The sequence below is a fragment of the Tauraco erythrolophus genome, chromosome 28 (genome assembly GCF_009769465.1).
Source record: "Tauraco erythrolophus isolate bTauEry1 chromosome 28, bTauEry1.pri, whole genome shotgun sequence".
Taxonomy (NCBI): domain Eukaryota; kingdom Metazoa; phylum Chordata; class Aves; order Musophagiformes; family Musophagidae; genus Tauraco; species Tauraco erythrolophus.
Genome location: NC_141492.1, coordinates 176,758 through 197,688, shown reverse-complemented (window position 1 = coordinate 197,688; position 20,931 = coordinate 176,758). Strand labels below are relative to the sequence as shown.

General features: G+C 43.8%; 1 protein-coding gene across 1 annotated transcript in view; it reads left to right on the top strand.

Moving 5' to 3' along the window:
* The window catches only part of LMNB2 (lamin B2), a 33,640-nt gene that overhangs the window by 8,514 nt on the left and 4,195 nt on the right, over nucleotides 1-20,931 (top strand). Inside the window, 10 exon segments of the mRNA XM_086627666.1 lie at nucleotides 2,741-2,877; nucleotides 11,289-11,385; nucleotides 11,387-11,444; nucleotides 12,077-12,175; nucleotides 12,178-12,203; nucleotides 14,608-14,778; nucleotides 19,106-19,231; nucleotides 19,660-19,797; nucleotides 19,799-19,881; nucleotides 20,487-20,778. Coding sequence (XP_086483792.1) covers nucleotides 2,741-2,877; nucleotides 11,289-11,385; nucleotides 11,387-11,444; nucleotides 12,077-12,175; nucleotides 12,178-12,203; nucleotides 14,608-14,778; nucleotides 19,106-19,231; nucleotides 19,660-19,797; nucleotides 19,799-19,881; nucleotides 20,487-20,778 — 1,227 coding nt within the window.

Sequence of the window (20,931 nt, the reverse complement as noted above, 5' to 3'; positions counted from 1 at the left end):
CACCTTTTGAGAATGTCTGGAAGTGTCACTGTACTAGAGACCAAACTGAATAGCAAATGTAAACTGATTAAAAAAGAGTGGCAGAAGAGAGTCTGCGTAGTCAAAACAAAATCATAGGTGTGCACTAAACAGAGGCACTTTTGGATCTGTTCTCTGGAGATTTTGAGAGAGTCAGTAGACTCTTAAGTTCCTTCCACCAGAACAGAGGTTGGGGGGGTAACAATTTCAGGGAACAGAAATACTTTCCAGAATTTCTCTCGGTGCTGAGGTAGAAAGGTGCTTCAGTGAATAACCATCGTGTTAAAACATGTTATACCAGGCTAGCGCAGCTGGGCTGGCACTGCTTGGTTTCTGTTGAGCCTACTGCTGCCTTGGTTCTGTATTCTCTGCTTGACCAGTGCTGAAAATAAACAAGATGTTATTTTTTTATGATCCAGAAAGACCATCTGGAACTGTCCTCCAGCTCAGTTTGATCATCTAGAACTTTACCAGTGTTATAATGTGTCCATTCTCTTTGCATCCCCTTGAAAAGTTCTGGTGAGGGTTTGTTTGGTTTGGTTTTGGGTTTTTTTGTGGTGATTGAAGGTGTTACTGCTCCCAGCTGTCTGCTGGCTCCCTGTGATGCAAGCTGCAGTGTCCTTAGGTCACACGTATTGTCTGCTCGGGGCAGTAGCTTAAATTCTGCTGAAAGTGACTTTTTGATTAATACTTTGGACTGTGAATTGGACCTGTGTGTTTCCTTCTCATGTTTGTTACTGGAATAAGAGCAGAGGTTAATGTGCTGCAGGAGAAAATGCCTGCTAAGCTACTACAACTGGTTATGCTGTGAATGAATCGGTCCTTTCTAATTAAAGAAGTCTCTTTTTACCAACAGGTTCTGAAACAGCTTTCATCATGCAATTTTTAGCTCCATCTAGCATATTGTCTCTGCACAGGAATTGCATTAAGTGTTTATTGTCTGTTCGGAATATTGTTGTTTTGATGATGTGAAGCTCTGTGTTGTCAGTAATGCCTCAAAATCATGAATTATTTTACTACCTGTTGCAAGTATCACACCAGCAACACTCTTTTGTGACAGTATTCACAAAAGCCTGGGGAAAAAGGCTTTCTTCCTGTGTATCTTAACATGCAATTCCAGCTTATGCCATGGAGTACTGGGAAGGGATTTGTCCTTGTGTCCTGCTGTGGTTTAGCGTGTCTCTGTGAACCTACAGCAATCCAGCCCGAAGTTCCTGGTAGGTGTCCTGGGGCAGGGGCTGTAGCACAACTAAGAGCTGAAGGGCTGACATTAGGGAAAGAGTGTTGTAGATGCAGTACCTAATGGTGCTGAATCAGTGCCTGGCTTTTGGGCTACTGTATTTTGTATTGCAATTTGCAAATAACTGTGTTTTTGCTCAAGGCTCATCCATAATGAAAGGCTTTATAGCCTTAAAATTTCCAATTTGTTTTTCTTGGCACTGTGGAGTGCTGTATGAAAGAGTTTAGTATAGTTGTACACTTCTCTAGAGAACTTTTTTGTTTAGTACAAACTAAATTTTGTAACTGATAGTGCAAAGCTGTGTTGGCCTGTGTCATAGACAATCTCTGGCTATCAGCTATTGGGAAATAAACAACCAACACTCACCTTGAATGCAGCTTGAAAGAATTAGTTCTTTAAGGAAAAGAAGTTAGATTGCATAGATATACAGCCAAGCTGTTTCTGGTTTGTGGTGTGCTTGTACACTAAGGCTTTTCAGCCTTCATACTGTCATATTTTAGTTAATTTCATAAGTTTTATGAGAGTAGAGTCTATCAGGAAATTAATTATATCCTGACTGCTTTTCATCAGTCTTCTTGAAGACCAGATGGTTGAGTCTGTCATGGGTGGCATTCTGATGCTGAAGTAGGCCCTCCCAGGAACACCATAGTTTGCTTTCTTGTTTCTATACTTTAGGCTTTATTAGGAAATTTCTCTTCCTAAAGTTGATATATCCTGCTTTTGACTTCTCACTCCCTGATTGCTCTGTTTCTGAATTTATGTTAGTAATAGTTGTTTGGTATCCTTTCATAGAAGCAGTAGCAGCAATCTTTTATGGTCTTGACGTTTTAGCTATCTGATATACCTTTCAAATAGTCTTCCATTCTAAAAAACAATAAAGATATGGAAGACTTTGAGGTGCCTTGCTGCAATCTGAGTAGCTCATTATGTCATATATTGAGTTGAAACAGGGAGAAGTCTGTAGATCCTTATCCTCTGAGGTGGAGAACAGGAGTGGAAGCTCATCTCTCTGTCATTCATCTAGTTTCAGATTCTTTTGAGCTTTATAGTGCAAGAGCAGCAGAGTCAGATTGGGCCTTGTTCTGTATTCCACAAAATAAGTCTATCATCATCATTAAGTGATGTTACTGTTAAAAAAAACCTGCCAAAGCAGCAGTGTTGGAAATAAGGGCGAATAATTTAAGATCTGGTTGTAGAGTGTACTGGTCTGTCTCAGTTTATCTCTTTGAAGACTTGCATACTTCAAACATAATATGTTTTGTTATGTCCCACTGGGAATAAAAATTAGATCTTGTCTCTGGGACTAGATCACAGCTAATTGCAGGTGCATATTAATTGAAATGTTCGATATAGAATGTTCTTAAACAACAGAAATCATATACCCTTTTTTCCCAAGAAAGCTTTGTGAAACCTGGTGCTGTGTTTCAGTTCTTTGATAGTCTTTGGAATATTCTTATATCTGAATACCTTTTTTCCCCTTAGGTGAGTGGAATCAAGAGTCTCTATGAGTCTGAACTGGCTGACGCTCGAAGAGTCCTGGATGAAACCGCCAAAGAGAGGGCTAGATTACAGATTGAAATAGGAAAACTGAGGGCAGAACTCGAGGAGTTCAATAAAAGGTAAGGAAAGTGTCCTGCATGATTGATTATTATTTATTTTTAGAGTGGGCATATTTGCAATGGGAATGATACTATTGATGCTTCTTAAAAGGCCTTAGTGGGTGTCTTTTGGAAGCATTGCAGATCAATGAGAAGATACAGGCTTGTCTGAGGAGAATTCCTCAGCTTGTTCGTACAGCTAGTCAGAGCAGATAATCCAACCACTACACACAAAAGTATTTGTAGCCAAGGGATTAATATACTGAGAGTTACAATCCAGACATCTAGAGGCTGAAACAATGGGTTGTGCCTGCTTCTGTCTTGTTGTACCTCTCCTTGTGTGAGCATGCACATGTGCAGCTGCTTGGTGAACTGGGTTGAGAACCTGGCCTAGATTACAGTTGACCCATCCAAGGAAGGTTAATTTGTAATCATCGTCAGTTTTATTGTGTGGTTCACTGTATTGACTGATGGCAGAGGAAAATGCAAAAGGGTGCCCCTGAGCAATTTGGTACTATGGAAGCGGTGTTGGCTTGAAAACACGTAAAGTCAGTGTGCTGGAAAAAGCCTGGTGCTGACCATATTCTAAGGAAACTGCTGTTCAGCCTGCATCAGAGATATTGGCCTAATAAACTGGCGACTGAAGCCAAAAGTAATCCATTATTTCTGTTCCCACTAGGCAGTTTTTTGTAATGAAATACTGTTCAGCAGTTGAAACTTTATTTTAAAATGAATGTATGTGATGGCAAAATCAGATGTTTTCGTATCCCAGATGTTCCCACTTCATTGTTTGTTTGGAATAGGTCGACTTGGTGGGACAGGAGATAATACACTTCTGTCTTGGGACGTTTCTCCTCTGGTCTCCCATGTGAGAGAGGGACAGGAAAAGGGATAGTTTGGAGTGGGCAGCGTAGAGGAAACTTTGGAAAAGATATCTGGAAATATTTCCTCAGTGTTAGACTGAATTGAATTGAATTGTAGTTGTTGAGCCACAGGCTTACAGGGCTTTTCTAGCTGTAGCATCCAAACATAAGCTGGCCTGCTGCTTCGAGAGCTGTCCTCCCTTTCCTTTATACTCCTAAAGCCTGCGACCTTTTTTTTTTTTTCAAGTAGCATCATCTTACCCACTTAGTTACTGCTTCTACAGAAGCTGCTCTGTGCCTTCAATCAACATTTTACTCTCTCTGACATTTTTCCCATTTTAGTGTATCCTCTTGAGGAGGAAGGCTGCAGAATTGGAACTTCAACCAATATTCAAGATGTGGTTGTACCATAAGTGTTCAATATTGTTCTGTATTTATTTACTAGTAATTTCTTAAGTACAGTTGCGTTTTGCGTGCTACTCAGCTGCTGATGTGTGAAAGAGGGTAAGCCCCAGATAGTATTTTACATCAAACTCAGAGATATCTCCTCCTTTCTACCCTTTTTAAAAATGAGTGCATCTCTTTTTCTAGTCACCAGGAACTTCACCTGACTGCCATGACTTTTCAAATATGATGGAAAGTGGCTTGGCAACTATACCAACCAATTTCCTCAGGACTCTGGGATGCATCTTGTCAGGTCCCAAAGAGTTATGTATGTTCAGGTTCCTCAGGTGGTCACAAACCTGATCGTCTCTTACAGTGGGAGGAACTTTGCTGTCCCTGTCTTGCAGTCCATCCACTCAAGAAGTGTGGGAAGAGAGGTTGCCAGTGAAAAAAGCTGTTGAGTACCTCAGCTGCCTTCTTGTCCGTTGTTACCAGTCTGCCTGTCATGTTTATTGGGGGTGGGAGGGTGGGTGTGTGTACACTTGCCTTGACCTTCCTTTCTGGCTGCAATACCTATAGAAGCTGCTCTTATTATTCTTTGTGACCCTTGCCAAGTTCAGCTCAAGCTGCGCCTTGACCTTCCTGATCCCATCCTTATGCAACTAGGCAGCGTCCCTATACTATTCCTGGGATACGTGTCCCTGCTTCCACTTCTTGCCCTTTGGTTTGACCAGGAGGTCTTAACTCATCCATGCTGATTTCTTGCCTTCCTTTCTGGATTTCTTACACCTGGGGATCTAGAGCTCTTGTGCTCTATGGAAAGCATCCTTAAAGATCTGCCAGCTCTGTTCTGCTCTCTTGTCCCTGAGGACAGTTTCCCTGGAGATTCTTAACTAACTCCTTGAACAGCTAGAATTTTGCTGTCCTGACTTTTCTCTTTGCCTGACCAATATCCCTCAGTGTGAACTCCACCAGTGTATGATGGCTGCAGCCCAGGCTGCCTCCAGTCCTGGCATCACCAATTAGCTCACTTGTGTTAGCGACCATTAGGTCCAGTATTGCATGTCCTCTGTTACCTTGTTTAAGAAGCTATCCTCAAAGCGCTCCAGGAGTCTCCTGGATTGCCTACCGCTTGCTGTGCTACTTTTCCAGCAGATGTTGGGGTGCTTGAAGTCCCTGAGCAGGTCGAGAGCCTGCAAGTGCGATGCCTGCTACAGCAGGAGCGTGAAGGCCTCGTCAACAGGCTCCTCTTCATCAGGGGGCTTGTAGTAGGCACCAGTCACAAGGTTCCCTTTGCTGTTTTGGTCTCTAATTCTTACCCTTAAGCTTTTGACCTGTCATGGCTACTCTTCAGAGACAGCTCTTCACAATTATCTGTTTCTTGATGTAGAGGGCAACTCCTCTGCCCTTTCTTCCTTGCCTGTCACTTCTGAACATTTATCCATCAATAGCCAGACTTCAGTCATGAGATTTGTCCCACCAAGTTTCAGTAATGGCAACTAGGTCGTAGCTTTGTAGCAGCATGGTGGCTTCCAGCTCCTCCTGTTTGTAGTCTATGCTGCGTGCATTGGTGTAGAGACACTTCAGCTGTGTCCCCTGCTTAGGGGAATGTACCTTTGTTCCTGTGAGGGATTTCACTGGTGTTTCCCTGTTGACTCCTGTTACCTCAGGAGCCCCTGACTCATCTCCGTAAGACTTCCATTTGTTCTCCAGTGTAGCCAGCCTGTCTCAGATCTACAGACTGAGAGCTTTTGCTGGCACCCTGTCCCTCTAACCTTGGCGTGTTGTCCTGCAGCTCGTCACAGGCGAGCCTGATGTTATCCCTTCCCCCTTCAAGTCTAGTTTAACTTTGTCATGTTCAGCTCCAATTTCTTTAAAGGGAGCTTTGTCATGGAGCGAGCTAGTTTTGGTTCCAAATTATGGATTCATCTGCAGAAGATACAGATCAGCTGTTGGTGCATTTCAATTCAGGTGGCAAATGAATAACGGGACGTGTGATTTCCTGACATGACAAGTGAGGTTCAGATGCCTGAACATCAGTGTCTGCACGTAGACACTGTCAGTTATCCCGTGCTGTGGTATGAAATCTGGTGGGTCCTTTCTGTGTCATCGACCCAGTACAACGTGGATGTTGCAGATATCCCAGGGATTAAGTCGTGAGGTATCCAGATCTTAAGTAAACTTAAAAGTGTTTCCTGTGAGGGAGGTCTTCTGGGAAAATATCTTAATTTTCTAATCTTTGCCTTCATGTTGGCATAAAACTGTGTTTTTTAATGTTTTTGAGTTGTGGGTTTTTTGTTGTGGTTTGTTTTTTTTTTTGTTTTTCACAATATACATATTTATCATTGTCCTTTACCATGGTCTTTGATCAGCAATCAAGTTACACACAATGATCAGGTTTCAAGTGTAAATTAAAAACCAGAAAACACTTTGAGGTAGGGGCCTTCATGCTGCTTGGGACAATTGTTTTGCAGTGTAAACTCATAGATAGGATTGTATGTTATTTATAGATTTAGTTTTGTTGCAAGATGCCAGTAAAATAAGAAAGATCCTGAAAAGAAATTGAATGTGAGACTTCTTAGGAAAAAAAAGGCACTTTTTTTCCTAATGCAAAAAACAACCAACCAAAATGTGTGGTGTGGTTGATGCTCCAGAGGAAGGGATGCCATCCAGAGGACCTTGACAGGTTGGAGCGGCGGGCCCGTGCAAACCTTGGGAAGTTCAACAAGGAGAAGTGTAGGTCTCACACCTGGGTTGCGGCAAACTGGGATACAGGCTGTGCAATGAGCGGATTGAGAGCAGCCCTACGGACAGGGGTGTCCGAGTGTTGGTGGATGAAAAACTGAATGTGAGCCGACACCGTACGCTAGAGCCCGGAAAGCCAATAGCATCCTGGGCTGCATCCAAAGCAGCATGGCCAGCAGGTCATCAGGGAAGGGGATTCTGCCCTCTGCTGCATGAGACCCCCCCCTGCAGTGCTGTGTTCTGCTCGGGGGCCCCCAGCATGGGAAAGACGTGGACGTGTTGGAGTGGGTCCAGAGGAGGGGTGCGAAGATGATGGGGGGCTGGAGCACCTCCCATATGAGCACAGGCTGAGAGAGTCGGGGTTGTTCAGCCTGGAGAAGAGACAACTCCAGCAAGATAAGGCTCCGGGGAGACCTTCTAGCAGCCTTCTAGTACATAAAAGGGGTCTACAGAAAGGGTGAGGAGGGGCTATCAGAGCGTGCAGTGATAGAACGAGGAGTAACAGTTTTAAAATGGAAGAGAATCGATTTATATTGGATCTAAGGAAGAAATTCTTCCTTCTGAGTGTGGTGAGGCACTGGAACAGATTGCCCAGAGAAATTGTGACTTCCCCATCCCTGGAACCGTTCAAGGCCAGGTTTGGATGAAGCTTTGAGTAACCTGATCCAGTGGGAGGTGTCTCTGCCCATGGCAGGGGGGTTGGAACAAAATAATCTTTAAGAACTCTCCCAACCCAAACCGTTCTATGTATTTTACAACGTGTATTACGTACATGTATGTATGATTAGTGCCTTGAACACAACACATGAATTTAGAATTTTATCTTTGGGATGTTCTAACACTGTTATATTGTATAAGGAACAGCTTAACTTTTTAGTTTAAAGATGTTTGTATCAGGAGTAGGGACATATTTTTAAATCTAGGTTTAAAATGTTGTAAAAATAAACATTCTGTTATCATTCTGAAGCTCGTATGGTTCTTTCCTATACGTTACGTAACAGCTTCCAGCACTCGTGTGTGCATCTTCACCTGCTTGGCAAAGCTTTTGACTGCTTGAGGGACGGAAGGGATGAGTGGAGGAGCTATAGATGGGAGCGTTTAATTTACTAGAGAGGTGCATGACATTTTTGCTTTGGTGGAACAGCACCTCCCTCAAGACTGCTGGGTGATTGGAGTGCATTCAGTCCTAGTAGCGGTAACTTTGGCCTCGTTAAGGAAGTCTCCTGTCCTCATGTTCATGAAGTGTCGTTCATATCTTTACTAGTGTCACAGGTCTCCAGGTCAAGCAAAGCCTGCAGGTAGATATATGTAGGCTTCATCCATCTCCTCCTTTAGCAATTGTCCTGCTTGAGCTGCAAGCTCCCAACTCTGAGTTGTGTGTCTTGCTGCAGCTCCTCTGCCTGCTGCCCTGCGTGCTCACTGAAATGCTCCTCTTTGGCAAACTTGGCTGCTTTCTGGAAAAAAGAGATCTAGAGTGTTACCCTAACCTGGTGTCCTTCAGAGAACATTGGCACATCTCAACAGCCACGTTGACTGCCATTTGTAACTTCCAGGCATCTTGGAGACCCCAAAAGCAGGTTGCACCTGTACAAAGCCTTCTGTCATTTTTTTTGTGTGAAGACAATAAACCAGGCTGAAATTTTAAGTACAAATGAAAATGTGAATGAAAGCAGCTTGCAGTGTCTTCCAGTGCCAAATGTTCACGAAGGAGCAGGAGTGAGTTACCACTGTCAGGAATTCTTTATGGTGCTCTGTCAAGCTGTACATTGAACACTTCTGTTTATTCCCGTCTCCCTGGGAATACTTGCATGCTGCCTGGCTCCTGCAAGTGGGAGAAAGCTATGGACTGTGTAAGCGTGTGCTGCTCATACTCGTGTTCAGTGGTGTTTGCCCTTCAGGCACTGCACAGACAGAAGGTTTCCAGATCGCATTGTCTGACACACACACTCAGTGGCTTGTTGTACTGGGTGACACACGTGATGCAGGGGCATGTGTCTGGGGTGTCTGTTTTGAAGGCGGTGTGATTACTGCTAAAAAAGTGTCTTTTAAGTAGAAGTTGTGTTTTGTCTATGCATCTGCAAGCTGGTGAGCTTGAAGACACTGCACATATGTCGCAGAACACGATTCACAGTGACACATTGGACCAATGATAAGAAAAATTGGTTACAGTTAAAACAAATCGAGAGATCTACACCACAGAGTGTGGAGAGAATGTAGGAGCCTTGTAGCTAAAGCATGCCTTAAAGTGAGCGTGTGTTTTTCTGTAGTTAGAAAAAGATGTGCCTCATGCTGAAGCCTGTGAAGAAATACACTCTGTAGGGCGTACCGATACCCTATAAAGCAGGAATTTCGTAAAATAATTGTGTGCATCGCATTTTGGCAAATTAGTTATGGGCAAATTAGAAATTCAGGAGGACAGTACAAGTGATCAGAAGCGTGGGAGCCAAGACTAAGGATTTGGGCTAGGGAATAAGGTTTGTATAATCCAGGGCAGTGGTTTTCAGCTTTTTTTCTTTGCAAACATTTTTTTTTCCATATTTGGAGTTGCAGACCAAACACAAAGCTTTTTTAAAGCCTATAGGTAGTAGGACTCCTCTTCAAAGTTATTTGTGGTCAGTGGTTCAATGTCCAAGTGGAGGCCGTGACAAGTGGTGTTCCTCAGGGGTCAGTACTGGGGCCAGCGCTATTTCACATCTTTATCAGCAACATGGACAGTGGGATCGAGTGCACCCTCAGCAAGTTTGCAGATGACACCAAGTTGTGTGGTGTGGTCCACAGGCTGGAGGGAAGGGATGCCATCCAGAGGGACCTTGACAGGCTGGAGAGGGGGGCCTGTGAGAACCTCCTGAAGTTCAACAAGGCCAAGTACAAGGTCCTGCACGTGGGTCGGGGCAATCCCAAGCACAAGTACAGGCTGGGTGGAGAGTGGATTGAGAGCAGCCCTGAGGAGAAGGACTTGGGCTGCTGGTTGATGAGAAGCTCGACATGAGCCGGCACTGTGCGCTGGCAGCCCAGAAAGCCAACCATGTCCTGGGCTGCATCCAGAGCAGCGTGGGCAGCAGGGCGAGGGAGGGGATCTGCCCCTCTGCTCTGCTCTGGTGAGATCCCACCTGGAATACTGTGTTCGGCTCTGGGGTCCCCAGCACAAGAAGGACATGGAGCTGTTGGAGCAAGTTCAGAGAGGAGCACAAAGATGATCCAAGGGCTGGAACACCTCTGCTATGGTGACAGGCTGAGAGAGTTGGGGCTGTTCAGCCTGGAGAAGAGAAGGCTCCGGGTGATCTTATTGCAGCCTTCCAGTACTTAAAGGGGCTACAGGAAAGCTGGAGAGGGGCTTTTTACAAGGGCATGTAGTGACAGGGCAAGGGGCAATGGCTTTAAACTGAAAGAGGGGAGATTTAAATTCGGTATAAGGAAGAAATTCTTCCCTCTGAGGGTGGTGAGGCACTGGCACAGGTTGCCCAGAGAAGTTGTGGCTGCCCCATCCCTGGCAGTGTTCAAGGCCAGGTTGGATGAGGCTTTGAGCAACCTGGTGTAGTGGAGGGTGTCCCTGCCCATGGCAGGGGGGTTGGAACTGGATGATCTTTGAGGTTGCTTCCAACCCGAACCATTCTTGATTTTGCAGGCCCTTAAAGCAGCTCACTGACCACAGGCTGAAAGCTACAGATCTATAGAGGAGAAATTTGAGGAAAGGGAAGGAGAAAAATTAATTCTAAGATGGTTTAAGGGAAAAAGACAAAAAGCTGTTCCCTGCATTCTTAGTGTTATGAGACTAGAGTAGCCACCTTAAACTGCAGCAAGGAATGGATTGCTTCACATAAAAAACTCAGTTTTTTAATAACATGATGTCACACACCTAGAGAAGCTGCAGGAAGTCGTATTTTAGAGGAGAATGTTGCTTTGCTCATAATGAATACTGCTGAAGAAGCATTCATTTATTGCCGAAAGGTGACCACATTTCCATAGTGGATTACTGCTTTGTGTGGGAATATATGGTAGGGAATGGACTGGGGCACATCAAGTACAGACAGTGGGTATGCTCATGGGCCTCTTTGGGAGGTGCATGTGCTCGACTTCTCAGGGGCTGTAGTCCAAGGGACAGATGTCAGCAATTAAACGTGCTGTGCAGCAGTGCACCTTTGTGTGTGAAGGAGCTTTGTTGTCGTCTCTGAGCTGTCAGAGCTGCCTTCTTCTTTCTCCCTTACCTGCCACTGACTTGTTTTCTTCTTTATTAGGCAATTACAACGTATTGGTACAAGCTGTGAGTTTTAAGAGGTGTTTGGGATTACTTTTATTAGCTGCATTTGCAGGTTACTCTAGGAGCCACCTAGTGGTACCCTAATCCTAATCAAATGTCTATAGTGAATCTGTAGTTGCAACCAAGATGTGCTTAAATGTGCATGCACACACATGTCAATATAATTAATTTTTTTTTTCCAGCTACAAGAAGAAAGATGCAGATTTGTCTGTGGCTCAGGGTCGCATTAAGGATCTTGAAGTGCTGTTCCACAGAAGTGAAGCAGAACTCAATACTGTCCCTGAACGAGAAGCGCAGTCTGGAAGCAGAGGTGGCCGACTGGCGTGCCAGCTTGCTAAGGTACAGCAGTGAACGCTTCCCTACTCAGCACAGGAGAGGCTGTGAATTGTAGAACTTGTTATTTTTCTTGCTGAACATCATTGATCTGGCTCGCTTACTGCTGAACTTCTGCTGACTCTCTTCAGTACAAAACAAAATTCTAAGAAATCCCTGTGAAACAACCAAAGTAACGTGGTGTTTTAGGAATTTTGCTATTCAAAAGCTTTTAAATAAAAATTTCTGGTGTTGTATGTTCATGAGATTCCAGGTTACTAACTGTTGTCTGTTGTAAGGTCCTGCATAATTTTAAACTTATGCTGGAGTACCCAGTGGGACTGTGCTAGCAAGAAAAAGAAGATGCAGCATACTGTGCTTGAGGAGTTAATAATCCTCGACTCCATTGTCATACTGTATTGAAATAATCCTACATTTTAAATATTTGTTATACAAACATGAAAGTTGTTTTAAATATTCATAAGCGTACAAGACTCTTTTTTGGGTTTTGTTAGCTTTTTTTTAAAAATAAGTGGCTTGACGTTAGATTTGTTTTTGTGAATAATTGGTCCAAAGGCGCTAATGAAGACCATAAAGGGATTATGGATGGAAAGGAGGGATCCAGACAAAATTAATCTCTGTCTTTAAATTCTTTACTAGGCTGAAGATGGTCATGCTGTGGCTAAGAAGCAGTTGGAGAAGGAGACGCTCATGCGTGTGGACCTGGAGACTCGGTGCCAGAGCTTGCAAGAGGATCTGGATTCAGGAAGAATGTCTTTGAGGAGGTATTATCAACTTCAGTAACCTCACTGGAGTCTAAGTTAATGTAGCTTTTATTCAAACTGACTATGAGCGATTATAACTAGTCCAAGTAGGGAAAATCAGTGTATCCTTGCTAGAGCAATAAGATTTCCTCAAGAGTTACACGGCAAAGCAGTGACGGAGCTGGATGAGAGCCAAGTGGCAAGGGTATTGTTCCATGGGCAGGTGAGCTAATGTAGCAGTTGACTGCTGTGGGAAAGGGAAAGTCTCATTCCCTCTCTCGGGACCTGGTTGTGTGGCCCTGCTCCTTACGTGCACCAGCTTGGGTGGTTGTTGGACCTGACTGTAACCGTTTTCGGTTGACGGGAATAGAACGCAATTACCCTGTGTTTGCTGGGGTAGTTGCCTGCCTGTTCAGTGAGTCAAGTTACCTCATAGTGGTTCTAGTGAGGACCTCAATTTTTATAAAGTAAATAGTAGGAATGCGCAGATGGGGACTGGGAAAGGAAAGCATGACCTTCTCTCTTCACCAGATGCAAAGTGTTATCTCAGTTTACTCCATCTTGTTCAAAACTAGCTCTGACCTTTGGATCTTCTGCGAGCCCATTTGATGGGTGGAATTGACAACACTTTCAGCCCTTCGTCTCACCTGTGCTAGCTGTGAAGTTTGGCTCACCGCGCACCAAACCATTTCAGCCTGATTAACTAGTAAATACTTGGGATTTTTTGTTTGAGTTTTAATTTTTGCCAGCTTAGCGGTTGAGTTACATCTTATCATAGAATCAAATGAGTGCCCGACTGGATTAAGGGATGAGGCAGGCTGCGTGGCCAAGGACAGAGGCTGAGCAGGGCAAAGAAACCAACCAGTAGATCACCCTGAATTGTACTGACAATTGTCTCACTTCCATGCCCTGGAGTAGTTGGATTGCTGCCCATGGACTGCAGTGACAGAGCTTGCTTGGTTGTAAGGCCTTAAAATACCTTGCTTCCTGAGGAGAGGTATGTTGCTCCTGACTAAAGATGAGGCTAAATGAGACAGCAGAAGCTCATCTTAAAGCTTGTGGCAATGAAGTGAGGTGTTCCTTCAGCCATCCCTGGAGCTCTTTGATCCTCATGTGGATCAATTCAACACATGAAGAAAAAAAGGAATTGGTTTCCTTTAGGTTAGTGAATTCCTTGGTTCAGAGAAGGGTCCAAAGCACCATTAGAGTTAGAGCATCATGATGAGGAGTGTGGCAAGTGAAGCCTGCTTATTCTAGTGGCATTGAACTGCTACATCAGCTCAGCCCTTCGCCTGATGCTCTGTAGTCCCCCGTGATATTTTTGTGATCTTGGAGGGGTCATTGCCTACAGTTACTGAGAGACTTGTTGCTTGGGGGAAAAATTCACCACAAAGGGGAAAACTTCTTACAGATCACGTCAGAGCACGTTGCTGTGAGTAGAAGGGCATGTTTCTATGAGTCTGGTTTTGGATGTAGAGCGTTTCTGCAAAACAGCGTGTAAAGTTGCTCTGAATTCGCGTTAGTCGGCTGTGAGTGCAGCGCAGGCGTGCCGAGCGAGCCTGCTTCGCCTGCCTGCTGTTCCCCGTGGCCCTGCTGCCGCCCTCGGGCCTCCTCCCGCTGCCCGGCACCGCTCCCCGTTGGTCGTCCTACCTGAAGGCAGAAATGGTTTCTTTCTCATACCACGCGTTCAGGCCTGGCCAGGTCTCGACATGACAAGTGCATGAATAAGTCGTACTTGGCTAGTTTGGGCCACTGGTGCAGGCACAGAGAACTTGTACTTCTCTAAAAATGAGAGCTGCTTCGTACAAGCTCTGACCAGAGGAAATGCTATTGTATGTCTTCAGGATTGCTTGGGTTTCTGCTTTACTTCTAACATAACCAAAATCTAACGAGTAGAGCTCGTCCAGTATATAGGAAAAAAAAAAGAAGATCCACATATGCTTAAAAGTGAAATTTGAAGATGCAATTTTTCTCTATAATGATTATTTTTTCAGTATATTTAATAGTCAGAAAAGGTGTTCATTTTTATCTGACTCCTTGTAGACTAATGTAGGGATGTATATTGAGAAGGAAAGGGTTTGTAGTTCAGCACACGGACTCTCTCTTTGCTATGTAAAAATTCATGTTTTCTTCTCCCCTCGTCCCACCATTTGACTTTCGTAGCATAAACCAGCTCCTATTTAAACGGTATATGGGTATTTTTAAACTTGTTTTTAAGTCAGATCACTTTTAAGAATAATATCCTGCCAAATGGGAACGTTAACTTACATCTGTTAGCACATGCAGTAATTCTTGGGCTTAAATGCCTTTAGTACTGTATCTCCTATATACTAATTAGTACTGAAATAGTTAATTGTTTGAATGTAATTGCTTGTACTGTTTACCGTAACGTGGGAATTTGTTCCCATTATTTTTGTGTGCGCAGGAAATAAAGGAAACAAGAAAACGACATGAACATCGTTTAGTTGAGGTGGACACTAGTCGCCAACAGGAGTATGAATCCAAAATGGCTCAGGCCCTGGAAGATCTGCGAAATCAACATGAGGAACAAGTCAAACTGTACAAAAGGGAGCTCGAACAGACCTATCAAGCCAAGGTAACTACTGCTATCCCCATCACTGTCTGACAGGAAGCCCAGTTGGTGAGAAAAAACCATTTCCATCAGCCCTACTGTCTTTAAGGGGACAAGTAGTTATAATTTCAAGAAGCTTTGTCCATTGTTCAAATGCCTCCTCTGGTGCTTGTGTGCAGATGCAATTCCAGGGAGCCTATAGCCAGAGGTAATAGCTAGGAGTAGCTTTAGACAGGAAAGGCCAGTTTGTGAGAAAATACACGGAGCTGTTGGTCACTGCGGAAGACACAGTGGGAATTGTGTATGTCACACTACAGCTTATTAGACAGCGTGTTCTGCTATAAGGTTTTATTCTTCATGTCCATAGATTCAGTTCTTGCTCCAAGGTGGAGGTGGTGGAGGAGACCTGCAATAGGCGCGATAGGGTTGGCTCTGAGAAGCTGGAGGGATGGGTTGGAGAGCTTGGGCAGTGGGTGCATTTCAGTACAGCCTTTTGCCTGGATGCAGTGAGCTTGTAAGCTAATATGGGACATTCTGAGAGGGGCTCCGTGTTCTACAGTTGCATTGTACTTTTACTCTTACTGGGGCCTTTGCAATGTTCTTACTAGTCCCAAAACTCTTTGAAATGTGTGTAAGCCTTACCACATTTCAATGATCTAAGTTAGGTCTAGATTGCAAAATTACTAAATAAAGTTGTGGTTTCAACAGTGGTGGGGAAACTTCAAGCAAGGTATTGGACCTTCTTTGACCGGCTTTGGTGACAAAACTGTGGTATATAAATTGGAATGATAGAACGGTTTGGGTTGGAAGGGACCTTTAAAAGTCATCTAGTCCAACCCCCCTGCAATGGGCAGGGCTGTCTTCAGCTAGATCAGATCGCTCAGAGCCCCATCCAACCTGAACTTGAATGTTTCCAGGGAAGGGGCATCTACCACCTCTCTGGGCATCCTGTTCTAGTGTTTCACCACCCTCATTGTAAAAATTTCTTCCTGTATCTAGTCTAAATCTACTTCTTTTAGTTTAAAACTTGTCCTGTGGCAACAGGCCCTACTAAAAAGTCTGCATCCATCTTTCTTATCAGCCCCCTTAAGTATTCAAAGTATAAGTATTATACTTCAGTATTCAAACGCCACAGTAAGGTCTCCCTGGAGCCTTCTCTACTCCAGGCTGAAAAACCCCAACCCTTTCAGCCTCTCTTCATAGGGTAGGTGTTCCATCCCTCTGTTTTTGTGGCCCTCCTCTGGACCTGCTCCAACAGCTCCATGTCTTTCCTGTGCTGAGAACTCCAGAGCTGGACCCAGTGCTCCAGGTGGGATCTCACCAGAGCAGAGTAGAAGGGAAATGTGAACATAGGAGTAATTTAATCCAGGAGAATGCTTCTTAAACTTCTTTAAAATATTTGTACTCTTTTGTTTTTTCTGCCTGTTGTCGCAGATGTGTGGAATGCACATCACTCAAAGAGAGACGCAGCAGTATGTTTTATTGAGGGTAAAATAAGTTCAATGGAATCTCACAAAGTTTGAGTGGTTTGACAAGGTTCAGTAAGTTCGATGGCAGGATTTACCTTATTAATTACTGCATGGAAGGAACAAAAAAGGAAAACTGAGTTAGGATAATTCACACAGAGACTGGAGATGCAAAAGAGGAAGGAAAACCCTCCCATTGAGTCATGAACTTCAGAGTGGACCCCTGTTATTCTAAGCTCCTTTTGGAGCCTAGGGTGCAGCTGGATCTAATTGTAGTTTATCTCTAATGGAATTACCCATACAATGTTTATAACAGTACTGGACTAGCTCATGGGATTAGTAATGTTCCATAGTATTCATTCAGTGTGCTATCAGTCACCAGGGATCTGTCACAGGTAAGGGATCTCTCTGCCTTGGGTAAGGAAGGATCTCTGAGTCTCAGGTCAGGAATCTCAGACCTTGAGAAGAGTCCCTGCTCAAGGGAAGAGTCGCCTGGCATGCAGTCCAGCTGCAGCTCAGGAAGAGCTCAAGTTGGACCCATTCTGATGGTGGTGTCTATAAGTGAAGCAGTTGACTGCTAATCAGTAGCATAGACAGGATGGACATCTTCGGTTTAGCTCTGGGTATTTTGTTCTGTGCTTTGGTTGTCTTGCACTTTCGGGTTTCAAAACCACCTTTTTAAATATTTTTCAAGACACCTTCACTCCCTTGTATGTGAACCAGGGGCTTTCCAGCTCACAAGTTCACTCCAGGATGTGAGGCCTGTTGCTCCTTAGCCTGAACCAAAGTACAGGAGTCAAGTGTGTCTGTCACACCTTTGCAAATCCTGAGTTAGCAAATCCCAGTTCATCCAGCATTGGGAATGCGGGAAGAGTAGCAGCTTGTTTTTGGTGTAGTTGCTGGTTACAGGTTGGTTTGTGGTCTTTTTTTTTTTTTTTAATATTCATTAGCCTACCTGAAGGAATTAGGCAGCTGTCAGTTTTCTGGATATTGAAAATACTTGCCAGTAATTACAGCCATTTCTAATTATCTTGCGATGGAGTAATTATGGTGCTGTTAACATTGTTCTCTGCCACCCTTCACCGAGACTTCCTTTGAGTTACTTGGTTTGATGGCTCACAGTTTGAGAAACATTGATCTACAAACATTTAACTACTTCTTACGGCAGCAAGAGTGTAGATAGTAGATACTGAAAAACAAAACTAAGTGCAGTTAGCAGTCTCAGCATTATTCATGGAAGTTAAGAACATACAATATTTTTATACGAGATGTTTGATTTGACTTACCACAGTCTGAAGAAGATCTGGGGTAGAAGATGTCTAGTAGAACGTAAAAAGAAAGTCTGCAAAATACAGACTTAGGGATTGCAAAAGTGACAAGATTTGAACACAGGGATGAACAAATCAAGCTGCTTTTCCCCACATGGGAAGATGGTTATGGGTGAAGTTGGAATGTGAAGGGAAAAACAGGCTTATCTGTGGGCTTTGTTCTGTGGATTTCTGGATAAAGATAGGTCTCTGTTCAGAGGGAGCCTGAGCTGTTAAGGAATATGATGTCAAACTGGATTGTTAGATTTAGCTGCTGAGCTTTTCCAGGATGAGGTGGTCTTGGGTAAAAGCTCACTTCTTGCTCTGACATGATCTTTGATAATAAGCAATAGAAATTATAAATCTGAGGAGCCGGCACTATGCCAGCATGACTGTAAGGAAGTGAATGGTTGTCAGCATTCAAATAAGTTTTAACTTTAAGCTTTACAAGAAGCAATGGAGTCTATATTTAACGTGAAGTTCCTTCAAAGCCCTTAGCCTAAAGAAGGCTCTATGTGTGTTTTATTCTCTGCTCAGAGCCCTGTGAACAGCAGAACTAATGAGGATTGATTTTTGTAAAGCTTTGTGCTGTGTGGCTGAAGAACATGTTCTGCCTGTAGCTGGCTTTAGAATCAGAGCGAAAACTGAAAACAAAATGAATGTGGGCAACTATTAGGGAAGGAGAATACAACCAAAAGCATTGTTTTGCCTCAGGCAGAATCATCTGGCGTGCTGTGGTTAGTTTTAGTTCTTGAAAAGGTAGTGCAGAGTAATACAGAGAAGACTAACAAAGGCAATTAGGAGTGTGAAACAGGTCCTGCATGAGGGAAGTCTAAAATGAAACTTCACCTGGGAAAAGAGATGAGTCAAGAGAAGGGGAGGATACAGTGGATGTCTGTAAAAGGGTAAATAGCACAAAGAAGGTGAATGAGGAGTGGTTGTTTTTTATTTTTTTTAGTAGAAGTAGGGACAGTGAATGTCCAGTTGCAGATTCAGAAGGAACAGAAGGAGGTTGTTCTTCATTAATATACAGTTAAACTCCTTGCCTTGTGAATTCAAAAAGCAGAGACAAATTCCTGTCTGAAAAATCCACTGGGAATAGTAAGCCACAAAACACTGTCTGTGGCTTAGGAAGTCCCTGAACTGCAGATGGCCAGCTGAGACATAATACCTGTGGAATATTTTACTGAGTTCAGTCTCTGGGCATCCAGGGAACTGTTGGACCAGGATGCGAACTAGGCCATGTTTGCTCTGATCCAGTGTGACTGTTCTTAGGACAAATAGGTGGATAATGTGATCACGTGAACCTCAGCTTTTGGAAACTACAAGGTTGCTTGTAAAATGGAAAGTCTAATAGACTATTTTTTGATAGCGCAAGCAAATCCTGTAGGAATAGGACTGAAATAGATTTTTCCTGGTCCCTAGGGCATTTCCTTAATGTTATGCAATTCTTATCATAAACTTACCAGATTTCCCTTTAAAATTATTTCATGTTAAGTAGTTTCTGTTTTTTACCAAAAGGATATTTGCAGGGTATCTAGCTCAATGCAAGTGACCTGTATAAAACTTGCCTTCCAGCTGGAGAATGCCAAACTGTCCTCTGACCAAAACGACAAAGCTGCTGGTGCAGCTCGAGAGGAGCTGAAGGAGGCTCGCATGAGAATAGAAGCTCTCAGCTACCAGCTTTCTGGCCTTCAGAAACAGGTAAAGGGACTAAATTTGCTTTCATCTTTAATACAGAGCACTGTATTGTTTGGATGTATTCACATTGCTGTCCACATTTTCTGATTTTTACAGTGAGAAATCTTAGAATCATATAATCACAGAATGGTTTGAGTTGGAAGGGACCTCAAAGATCATCCAGTTATAGCCCCCCTGCCATGGGCAGGGACACCCTCCACTACACCAGGTTGCTCAAAGCCTCATCCAACCTGGCCTTGAACACTGCCAGGGATGGGGCAGCCACAGCTTCTCTGGACAACCTGGTCCAGTGCCTCACCACCCTCAGAGGAAAGAATTTCTTCCTAACATCTAATCTTTGTTACGTTCATCTGGGAGGGAGCTGAATTTTTAACGTTTTTACTGTACCCACCTAGATGCCAACTGGGTTTTCCATTGTGCTCTCTGCCTAGGCTAGTGCAGCAGAAGATCGCATTCGTGAGTTGGAAGAAATGATGGCTGGTGAGCGAGAAAAGTTCAGGAAGATGCTAGATGCAAAGGAGAGGGAAATGACAGAAATGAGGGACCAGATGCAGCAGCAGCTTACGGAAGTACCAGGAACTGCTCGATGTTAAATTAGCACTGGACATGGAGATCAGTGCTTACCGAAAACTCCTGGAAGGAGAAGAGGAAAGGTACGTACAGATTCCATATTCTTTTCTTGGTACTAGCAGGTGTTGTTTTCATTTCTTGCGCTTATTTTTTTACCATTTGAGCAGGAATGCCCAGGTTTTGTTTCACTGAAGTCAAGTTGTCTTCACACCACAACGTGTTGCATGGAACACTTACATGAAACACTTGCAAGTGTTCTCATCTGAACGCCATCTGTATTTTATCTTAGTTTTTACAACGGTCTCAGAGTACAGTGGAATGTATCATTTTGTGCTTGACTTTCATGTCTTCTTTTTATTTAAGTGCTTATACTTCTGTGTTTTCCGTTTTTAAATGATGTAGCCCAAGAATAGTGTGTTTAGTAGTAGCTATACTGGAGGACAGGGTTAAGTGATCTGTGTTGCTCTCATCAATACTGCTTTTCATGTCACATAATCATACTACCAGAAAATTTCTCAAGGATGGATAGCCCCCCCTTCTCTTACATACAGTCCTCCTGACACACACAAGCGACGCTGCCTTTGGCCTTGGGCACGTTCCAGTCTGGTTACTGAGTATATTGTAGCATTACTGCTTTGTGTGTAGTCCCCTGGATAAGTTATTAAAATTCTTGCTTTGTCACGTTAAGGTTGAAGCTCTCTCCAAGTCCCTCCTCCCGCGTTACAGTCTCTCGGGCTACCTCCAGCAGCAGCAGCAGCAGCACTTCACTCATTCGCTCTTCCCGAGGCAAGAGAAAACGGATCGAAGCGGAGGAGCTTTCAGGCAGCGGAACAAGTGGAATTGGCACTGGAAGTATTAGTGGCAGCAGTAGTAGCAGTAGCTTCCAAATGTCCCAGCAAGCTTCGGCTACAGGAAGTATCAGCATAGAGGAGATAGACCTGGAGGGCAAATACGTTCAACTGAAGAACAACTCGGAGAAGGTGAGTGTCAGCAGAACTCCCAGAAAACAAAGAGGAGCTAAGTCGAAATTACACAGCCTTTTGTGGCATGAGTAGGTGGAGTCACTTGGAGAGCAGGAGCAACATCTCAAGGTGCAGCATCCTGCAGTAATTGGCAGGGGCATTTGAAAGCTG